The sequence below is a fragment of the Cherax quadricarinatus genome, unplaced genomic scaffold, assembly GCF_038502225.1.
Source record: "Cherax quadricarinatus isolate ZL_2023a unplaced genomic scaffold, ASM3850222v1 Contig760, whole genome shotgun sequence".
Lineage (NCBI taxonomy): Eukaryota > Metazoa > Arthropoda > Malacostraca > Decapoda > Parastacidae > Cherax > Cherax quadricarinatus.
This window is the reverse complement of record NW_027195786.1, coordinates 59,094-70,312: the sequence shown is the minus strand read 5'-3', so window position 1 is coordinate 70,312 and position 11,219 is coordinate 59,094. Positions and strand designations below refer to the sequence as shown.

At 40.3% G+C, this 11,219-nt stretch overlaps 1 protein-coding gene across 1 annotated transcript in view; it reads left to right on the top strand.

The window, feature by feature from the left end:
- Nucleotides 1-280: 280 nt before the first annotated feature.
- LOC138851480 (uncharacterized) overlaps nucleotides 281-11,219 on the top strand; it is a 50,796-nt gene continuing 39,857 nt past the window's right edge. Inside the window, exon 1 of the mRNA XM_070080649.1 lies at nucleotides 281-1,137. Coding sequence (XP_069936750.1) covers nucleotides 979-1,137 — 159 coding nt within the window. The 5' untranslated portion in view covers nucleotides 281-978. The remainder of the gene's footprint in view (nucleotides 1,138-11,219) is intronic.

Below are 11,219 nucleotides of genomic sequence, written 5' to 3'. Positions count from 1 at the left end.
TGGGTGTTAGTCGACTGGTGTGGGTCGCATCCTGGGGGACAAGATTAAGGACCCCAATGGAAATAAGTTAGACAGTCATCGATGACGCACTGACTTTCTTGGGTTATCCTGGGTGGCTAACCCTCCGGGGTTAAAAATCCGAACGAAATCTTATCTTATCTTATCTTAAGACATTCTTCCTCTTTGGTCGATATTCCCTCTCCTAGCACTGGATGGTTAGTTAGTTTAATATGTTTATTATGCACCCCATACCCATCCTGTGGGCGGTAGTCAAAAGATTACAGAGGTACATAATTGGTCCAGGGACTGGACTCCAAAGTTTTGATAGCTGAGCAAGTTACAGAGGTAATGAACTCACAATTTACAAAGGTAATGAACTCACAATTTACAAAGGTAATGAACTCACAATTTACAAAGGTAATGAACTCCAGGTAAGTCTGGTCACAATCATGACAAGTTACAAAGGTATTTACAGATTACAGAGGTACGTAATGGGTCCAGGGACTGGGCCCCCAAAGTTTTGATAGCTGAACTAGGTACAAAGGTAATGAGCTCACAAGTTACAAAGGTAATGAATTCTGTAGAATGGTTACTTACGTTTATACTTTGGCTACAATCATGAACAAATTATAGAGTAATGAGCAATTCACACTTCCACACCCGGTCACAACTGTAATGAGTTATTGGTGCAAATATTGATTGTTGAGTCACACACACCACACACACACACACACACACACACACACACACACACACACACACACACACACACACACACACACACACACACACACACACACACACACACACACACACACACACTTTAGTTTAATATCTTTATGCACCCCATACCCATCCTGTGGGCGGTAGTCAAAAGATTACAAAGGTACATAATGGGTCCAGTGACTGGACCCCAAAGTTATGATAGCTGAACTAGTTACAAAGGTAATGAACTCCAGGTAGATCTGGTCACTAATCATGGCAAGTTACAGAGGTAATGAATCAGCTTCACTCCTATATGCTCGATACGACGTACACTGTCAGTGGCCCTATAAACAACAACAACAACAACTTGTGTTATTGGTGAAAGGCTGTGATAAAATCAACAATAAACAGTGTTTGTGGTGTCTAACAAAGGTGAGTAACACCTACCTTTATTACAATACAACATTCATGTGCTAGATGATACATAGAGAGAGTTTGACCCATGAAATATAGTGTATTAAGGCGCCAGACATGATCATATCTGTGTCTTGTTGACTGTGTCAGGTGTTAGGTGCTCAGGGGTTGACTGTGTCAGGTATTAGGTGCTCAGGTGTTGAATGAATCAGGTGTTAGGTGCTCAGGTGTTGACTGTGTCAGGTGCTCAGGTATTGACTGTGTCAGGTGTTAGGTGGGTAAGACACACATGCAACAGTTACGTATCTTTATTTCGAAACATTTCGCCTACACAGTAGGCTTCTTCAGTCGAGTACAGAAAAGTTGATAGAAGCAGAAGATACTTAAAGACGATGTAATCAGTCCATCACCCTTGAAGTTTTGAGGTGGTCAGTCCCTCAGTCTGGAGCAGTATGGAGTTGAAGTGACAGGATTGAGCCAGGAGGTGAGATGTAGGCCACTAGTAGAGGTAAGAATGTTGTCGTTGGAAGGTCAGGTCCCTCTAAAATCAGCCATTCTCACTAGCAGAAGTTGACAAAGTTGATTTCAGGTCTGTACCAAGATACCCTTGTGTTGCAGTGTCTGACAGAGTGAGCATTAAAATGGTATAAAATACCGACAGGTTGTTAGGTAAGACACATATGCAACAGTTAGGTATCTTTATTTCAAAACGTTTGGCCTACACAGTAGGCTTCTTCAGTCGAGTGCAGAAAAGTTGATAGAAGCAGAAGATACTTGAAGACGATGTAATCAGTCCATCACTCTTGAAGTTTTGAGGTGGTCAGTCCCTCAGTCTGGAGCAGTATGGAGTTGAAGTGACAGGATGGAGCCAGGAGGTGAGATGTAGGCCATTAGTAGAGGTAAGAATGTTGTTTGAAGACCAGGTCCCTCTCAAATCCAGCCATTCTCACTAGTAAAAGTTGACAAAGTTGATTTCAGGTCTGTACCAAGATACCCTTGTGTTGCAGTGTCTGACAGAGTGAACATTAAAATGGTATAAAATACCGACAGGTTGTTAGGTAAGACACATATGCAACAGAAGCCTTCTGTGTAGGCGAAACGTTTCGAAATAAAGATACCTAACTGTTGCATATGTGTCTTGCCTAACAACCTGTTGGTATTTTATACCATTTTAATGTTCACTCTGTCAGACACTGCAACACAAGGGTATCTTGGTACAGACATGAAATCAACTTTGTCAACTTCTACTAGTGAGAATGGCTGGATTTGAGAGGGACCTGACCTTCCAACGACAACATTCTTACCACTACTAGTGGCCGACATCTCACCTCCTGGCTCCATCCTGTCACTTCAACTCCATATTGCTCCAGAGTGAGGGACTGACCACCTCAAAACTTCAAGGGTGATGGACTGATTACATCGTCTTCAAGTATCTTCTGCTTCTATCAACTTTTCTGTACTCGACTGAAGAAGCCTACTGTGTAGGCGAAACGTTTCGAAATAAAGATGCCTAACTGTTGCATATGTGTCTTACCTAACAACCTGTCAGTATTTTATACCATTTTAATGTTCACTCAGGTGTTAGGTGGTCGGGCAGCAGCAGGTGTTAGGTGGTGAGGCAGCAGCAGCAGGTGTTAGGTGGTGAGGCAGCAGCAGGTGTTAGGTGGTCGGGCAGCAGCAGGTGTTAGGTGGTGAGACAGCAGCAGCAGCAGCAGTTGTTAGGTGGTGAGGCAGCAGCAGCAGGTGTTAGGTTGTGAGGCAGCAGCAGCAGGTGTTAGGTGGTGAGGCAGCAGCAGGTGTTAGGTGTTGAGGCAGCAGCAGCAGCAGGTGTTAGGTAGTGAGGCAGCAGCAGCAGCTGTTAGGTAATCAGGCAGCAACAGTAGGTGTTAGGTGGTGAGGCAGCAGCAGCAGGTGTTAGGTGGTGAGGCAGCAGCAGCAGGTGTTAGGTGGTGAGGCAGCAGCAGCAGGTGTTAGGTGGTGAGGCACCAGCAGCAGGTGTTAGGTGGTTAGGCACCAGCAGCAGGTGTTAGGTGGTGAGGCAGCAGCAGCAGGTGTTAGGTGGTGAGGCAGCAGCAGGTGTTAGGTGGTGAGGTAGCAGCAGCATGTGTTAGGTGGTGAGGCAGCAGCAGCAGGTGTTAGGTGGTGAGGCAGCAGCAGCAGGTGTTAGGTGGTGAGGCAGCAGCAGGTGTTAGGTGGTGAGGCAGCAGCAGCAGGTGTTAGGTGGTGAGGCAGCAGCAGCAGGTGTTAGGTGGTGAGGCAGCAGCAGCAGGTGTTAGGTGGTGAGGCAGCAGCAGCAGGTGTTAGGTGGTGAGGCACCAGCAGCAGGTGTTAGGTGGTGAGGTAGCAGCAGCATGTGTTAGGTGGTGAGGCAGCAGCAGCAGGTGTTAGGTGGTGAGGCAGCAGCAGCAGGTGTTAGGTGGTGAGGTAGCAGCAGCATGTGTTAGGTGGTGAGGCAGCAGCAGCATGTGTTAGGTGGTGAGGCAGCAGCAGCAGGTGTTAGGTGGTGAGGCAGCAGCAGCAGGTGTTAGGTGGTGAGGCAGCAGCAGCAGGTGTTAGGTGGTGAGGCAGCAGCAGCAGGTGTTAGGTGGTGAGGCAGCAGCAGCAGGTGTTAGGTGGTGAGGCAGCAGCAGCAGGTGTTAGGTGGTGAGGCAGCAGCAGCAGGTGTTAGGTGGTGAGGCAGCAGCAGCAGGTGTTAGGTGGTGAAGCAGCAGCAGCAGGTGTTAGGTGGTGAAGCAGCAGCAGCAGGTGTTAGGTGGTGAGGCAGCAACAGCAGGTGTTAGGTGGTGAGGCAGCAGCAGCAGGTGTTAGGTGGTGAGGCAGCAGCAGCAGGTGTTAGGTGGTGAGGCAGCAGCAGCAGGTGTTAGGTGGTGAGGCAGCAGCAGCAGGTGTTAGGTGGTGAGGCAGCAGCAGGTGTTAGGTGGTGAGGCAGCAGCAGGTTTAAGTTAGTAAGTTTTAAGGTTTATGTTACATAATAAACAATATTGTTGGCAGAACATTCATATACAAGGTTCATTATTTAACCAAGAATAACCTAATAAGTTAATAAGTTTATTTAGTTACAAGTACACATAAATACACTTAAACAAATTATCATACATAGTAACATGTACATTAACCACCAGAGTAACACAAAAATTATCATACATAGTAACATGTACATTAACCACCAGAGTAACACAAAAATTATCATACATAGTAACATGTACATTAACCACCAGAGTAACACAAAAATTATCATACATAGTAACATGTACATTAACCACCAGAGTAACACAAAAATTATCATACATAGTAACATGTACATTAACCACCAGAGTAACACAAAAATTATCATACATAGTAACATGTACATTAACCACCAGAGTAACACAAAAATTATCATACATAGTAACATGTACATTAACCACCAGAGTAACACAAAAATTATCATACATAGTAACATGTACATTAACCACCAGAGTAACACAAAAATTATCATACATAGTAACATGTACATTAACCACCAGAGTAACACAAAAATTATCATACATAGTAACATGTACATTAACCACCAGAGTAACACAAAAATTATCATACATAGTAACATGTACATTAACCACCAGAGTAACACAAAAATTATCATACATAGTAACATGTACATTAACCACCAGAGTAACACAAAAATTATCATACATAGTAACATGTACATTAACCACCAGAGTAACACAAAAATTATCATACATAGTAACATGTACATTAACCACCAGAGTAACACAAAAATTATCATACACAGTAACATGTACATTAACCACCAGAGTAACACAAAAATTATCATACATAGTAACATGTACATTAACCACAAGAGTAACACAAAAATTATCATACATAGTAACATGTACATTAACCACCAGAGTAACACAAAACTTATCATACATAGGAACATGTACATTAACCACCAGAGTAACACAAAAATTATCATACATAGTAACATGTACATTAACCACCAGAGTAACACAAAAATTATCATACATAGTAACATGTACATTAACCACCAGAGTAACACAAAAGTTATCATACATAGTAACATGTACATTAACCACCAGAGTAACACAAAAATTATCATACATAGTAACATGTACATTAACCACCAGAGTAACACAAAAATTATCATACATAGTAACATATACATTAACCACCAGAGTATAGTAACATGTACATTAACCACCAGAGCAAAACAAAAGTTATCATACATAGTAACATATACATTAACCACCAGAGTAACATAAAAATTATCATACATAGTAACATGTACATTAACCACCAGAGTAACACAAAAATTATCATACATAGTAACATGTACATTAACCACCAGAGTAACACAAAAATTATCATACATAGTAACATATACATTAACCACCAGAGTAACATAAAAATTATCATACATAGTAACATGTACATTAACCACCCTAGTAACACAAAAATTATCATACATAGTAACATGTACATTAACCACCAGAGTAACACAAAAATTATCATACATAGTAACATGTACATTAACCACCAGAGCAAAACAAAAGTTATACATAGTAACATGTACATTAACCACCAGAGTAACAAAAATTATCATACATAGTATCATGTACATTAACCACCAGAGTAACACAAAAATTATCATACATAGTAACATATACATTAACCACCAGAGTAACACAAAAATTATCATACATAGTAACATGTACATTAACCACCAGAGTAACACAAAAATTATCATACATAGTATCATGTACATTAACCACCCTAGTAACACAAAAATTATCATACATAGTTACATGTACATTAACCACCAGAGTAACACAAAAATTATCATACATTGTAACATGTACATTAACCACCAGAGTAACACAAAAATTATCATACATAGTAACATGTACATTAACCACCAGAGTAACACAAAAATTATCATACATAGTAACATGTACATTAACCACCAGAGTAACACAAAAATTATCATACATAGTAACATGTACATTAACCACCCTAGTAACACAAAAATTATCATACATAGTAACATGTACATTAACCACCCTAGTAACACAAAAATTATCATACATAGTAACATGTACATTAACCACCAGAGCAACACAAAAGTTATCATACATAGTAACATGTACATTAACCACCCTAGTAACACAAAAATTATCATACATAGTAACATGTACATTAACCACCAGAGTAACACAAAAATTATCATACATAGTAACATGTACATTAACCACCAGAGTAACACAAAAATTATCATACATAGTAACATGTACATTAATCACCAGAGTAACACAAAAATTATCATACATAGTAACATGTACATTAACCACCAGAGTAACACAAAAATTATCATACATAGTAACATGTACATTAACCACCAATGTAACACAAAAATTATCATTCATAGTAACATGTACATTAACCACCAGAGTAACACAAAAATTATCATACATAGTAACATGTACATTAACCACCAGAGTAACACAAAAATTATCATACATAGTAACATGTACATTAACCACCAGAGTAACACAAAAATTATCATACATAGTAACATGTACATTAACCACCAGAGTAACACAAAAATTATCATACATAGTAACATGTACATTAACCACCAGAGTAACACAGAAATTATCATACATAGTAACATGTACATTAACCACCAGAGTAACACAAAAATTATCATACATAGTAACATGTACATTAACCACCAGAGTAACACAAAAATTATCATACATAGTAACATGTACATTAACCACCAGAGTAACACAAAAAACTCAAAGTGACTTAATTGTGCTCCTTGTAATATCTTATTATTTAAACATTAAAACAACTAAGTAACTCAACTGGATGAAAATTAATTAAAATTTTGTTTGGATTTTTAAACCCAGTGTGTAAGCCACACACAATAAATCAAGAAAGTTAGTGCATCATCGAGTGACTCTGTCTTATTTCCATTGTAACCGTAATTTTGTCCCTCAGTATGCGACCCACACGAGTCGACTAACACCCAGGTACCTATTTGCTAGGTGAGCAGGACAACATGTGTAAGGAAATGCATCAAAAGTTTCCACTTCCACCGCAAATCAAAGCCAGTTCCTCAGTGTGTGAAGTGAGAACTTTGCCAGCTAGGCCACAGGAAGATATATTAGGAATAAGGGTGACACATGGCCTGGCAAGGGTAGAAACTTTTGGGGTGTTTCCTTACACCAGGTGTCCCATTCATCTACCAAGCAGGTAGGTACCTGGGTATTAGTGGAATTGTGTTTACCTGGAGAGGGTTTCAGGGGTCAACGCCCCTGCAGCCCAGTCTGAGACCAGGCCACATGGTGGATCAAGGTCTGATCAACTAAGCTGTTACTGCTGGCCGCACACAAGCTGATGCATGAACCACAGCCCGGTTGGTCAGGTACTGATTTTAGGTGCCTGTCCAGTGGCTTCTTGAAGACAGCCAGGGGTCTATTGGTAATCCTCTTATGTATACTGGGAGGCAATTGAACAGTCTTGGGCCACAGACACTTATTGTGTTGTCTCTCAGTGTACTCGTGACACCCCTGCTTTTCATCGGGGAATGTTGCATCACCTGCTGAGTCTTTTGCTTTCATATGGAGTGATTTTCGTGTGCAAGTTTGGTACCAATCCTGGGGTAAAAGATTGAGAACCTCTTTAACACACTGACTTTCTTGGGTTATCCTTGGTGGCTAACTCTCCAGATTTAAAAATCCAAACAAAATCTTAAATTAAGGTAAACTGAGTTATTTATATTAACATTAAAAAGAGGATCAACTTACAGTAATAGGTACTTATTTATATTATAGTACTATTAATTTACATAGTCACATAGATACATTATTTAATGTAACAGTGAAATTCAATTCAGTTGAATATATTAGGTTACCATATTAACAATATGCTACCATATTGCTACCATATTACCAATACAGTGGAACCTCGGTTTTCGTCATTAATTCGTTCCAGAAAGTCTAACAAAAACTGAATTCAGTGAAAACTGAAGCAATATTTCCCAAAAGAAATAATGTAAATCCAATTAATCCATTCCAAACATCCAAAAGTATTGACAAAAAATACATTTTATAGAGAATAACAAAAGTTTTAACCCTTTGACTGTCACAAGCCCCTTTCTGAAACTGTCATTCTATGTCGCAAAAGTTTTGGAAAAAAAAAAAATATTTTTTCTTATGAAATGATAGAGAATCTTTTCTGGATGGTAATGACACCAAAAGTACGAAATTTGGTAGAAAACTCACGTAATTACTCTCCCACGAAGTTAGCGGTCTCGGCAACATAAACTCATCGGCAATTTTGCCTACTTTGAACCCTGTTTTTCGCCACTTCCATTGTTCCAGTTGACCAAACTCATAGCTATTTCTTTAGAACTCCATTTTTTCTATCAGTTGAGTACAAGAAACTGCCCATTTACCAATTTGAACTACCCAGTAAAGTGGTCAGAAATTGGCAATTTGACTAATTTTATGCAAATTAAAAAAGATGCCAATTTCAAAATAGGGTCCAGAATAAACAATGTAGACATTCGTGGCACTAAAATAACATATCCTCTGTTCATTAGTCACGTCTCTAGGCCCCTGTTATATAACTATTGCTTTATGTTTTGATTTTTTATTCATACAAAAAAAAATATTTACTGTTATGAAGACTACTGCATTATTGCAAAAATGGTATAAATAATATCAGTGCACTAGTGAAAGAATATTAGACTCCTCAGTTGACGTGTATTGGACATGTGGAGTAATTTGCTTACTCCTGAACATTGGTAAAAATCGAACATTTCCGCTACTTTGAGCTCAATTTCAAGGTCGTTTTCATCGTGTAAGTAATGAAAATCATCTCTATTTCTGTAATATATTTAACATTTTATCACCTGAGACCATGAAAACGTGAATACAATGATAAATACTATACGAAAATACACCTCTAGGCGTATTAATCCAAAAAAACGGTCAGAGTTTTTTTTCCTTATTATGCACTGCTTGCCGCAGGATTTTTTTATATGGTGCACACTAACCACACAGACCCATTCTCTCACATGCGGGCCTACCAGCTTTCTCCTGCTTGATTTGAGACCCACTTTACTGGGTAGTTCAAATCGGTAAATGGGCAGTTTCTTGTACTCAACTGATAGAAAAAATAGAGTTCTAAAGAAATAGCTATGAGTTTGGTCAACTGGAAGAACAGAATTGGTCAAAAACAGGGTTCAAAGTAGGCGAAGTTGCCGATGTGTTTATGTTGCCGAGACCGCTAACTTCGTGGGAGAGTAATTCCGTGAGTTTTTGACCAAATTTCATACTTTTGGTGTCATTACCATCGGGAAAATATTCTCTATCATTTCATAAGAAAAAATAATTTTTTTTTTCCAAAACTTTTGCGACATAGAATGACAGTTTCAGAAAGGGGCTTGAGACAGTCAAAGGGTTAAGGACCCCAATGGAAATAAGTTACACAGTCCTCGATGATGCACTGGCTTCCTTGGGTTATCCTGGGTAGCTAACCCTCTGGGATTAATTGTTTCTAGGTAATTGTTTCTCATTAAGCCACGCCAACGACACACTCTCCACGTCTTCGAGTAGTACAGCTGATGGTGAAGCAACAGCTGATGGTGGTGCAGCAGCAACTGACGGTGGTACAACAGTATTTCTCACCCTTTATACCACAGGGTTGGCACTAGAAGCTCTCTTTGGGGCCATGGTGGCTTATTTAGCAGTTACAAGCACTATAAACAATGGAATAATACAAAATGTATCGAATGTATGCATGCAACCGGCCACCCTGGCTTGTAAATAATAATGGCAGGGCAGTTGAGACGCTCAGGCTGGGCAGACAGGTTCGGGATGAATCATGTTGGTCAGCAGCAGCTGACTGCCATGCAGCAGCAGCTGACCATGGTACAGCAGCAGCTGACCATGGTACAGCAGCAGCTGACCATGGTTCAGCAGCAGCTGACTGTGGTGCAACAACAGCTGATTGTGGTGCAGCAGCAGCTGATGGTGGTGCAGCAGCAGCTGATGGTGGTGCAGCAGCAGCTGACTGGTGCATCAACAGCTGACTGTGGTGCATCAACAGCTGACCGTGGTGCAGCAACAGCTGACCGTGGTGCAGCAACAGCTGACCGTGGTGCAACAACAGCTGACTCTGATGCAGCAACAGCTGACTGTGGTTCAGCAGCAGCTGACTGTGGTGCAACAACAGCTGATTGTGGTGCAGCAGCAGCTGACGGTGGTGCAGCAGCAGCTGATGGTGGTGCAGCAGCAGCTGACTGGTGCATCAACAGCTGACTGTGGTGCATCAACAGCTGACCGTGGTGCAACAACAGCTGACCGTGGTGCAGCAACAGCTGACCGTGGTGCAGCAACAGCTGACCGTGGTGCAACAACAGCTGACTCTGATGCAGCAACAGCTGACTGTGGTGCAGCAGCAGCTGACCATGGTACAATAGTATTTCTCACCCTTTATACCACAGGGTTGGCACTAGAAGCTTTCTTTGGGGCCATGGTGGTTTATTTAGCAATTACAAGCACTATAAATAATGGAATAATACAAAATGTATCGAATGTATGCATGCATGCAACCGACTGCCCTGGCTTGTAAACATTGATGGCAGGGCAGCTGAGGCGCTCAGGCTGGATGGACAGGTTTGGGAGGAATCATGTTGGGCGAGTTTTTTATCATTAGGTGGGCCAAAATTTTTACACTCAAACGCTTCGTTAGGCAGATTTAACGTTACACGATGTGTTTAATTAGGTGAGGGTCCACTGTATTTGTAAAAATAGTACAGTGAACCTTTGGTTATCGGTCATAATCCATTCCAGAAGGTCGGCCTAAATCCGAAAAGGCTGAAAACCGAAATAATATTTCCCGTAAGAATTAATGTAAATCCAATTATGTGTAATCAATTTCAGACATCCAAAAATATTAACAAAAACTACATTTTTTAAAGATTAACTATAGTTGTTCATACAGAAAACAATGAGAAATAAATATATAGGTCAAATTTTAATGATAAACGAACATTACATACCTTTATTGAAGAAGGTGAGGAA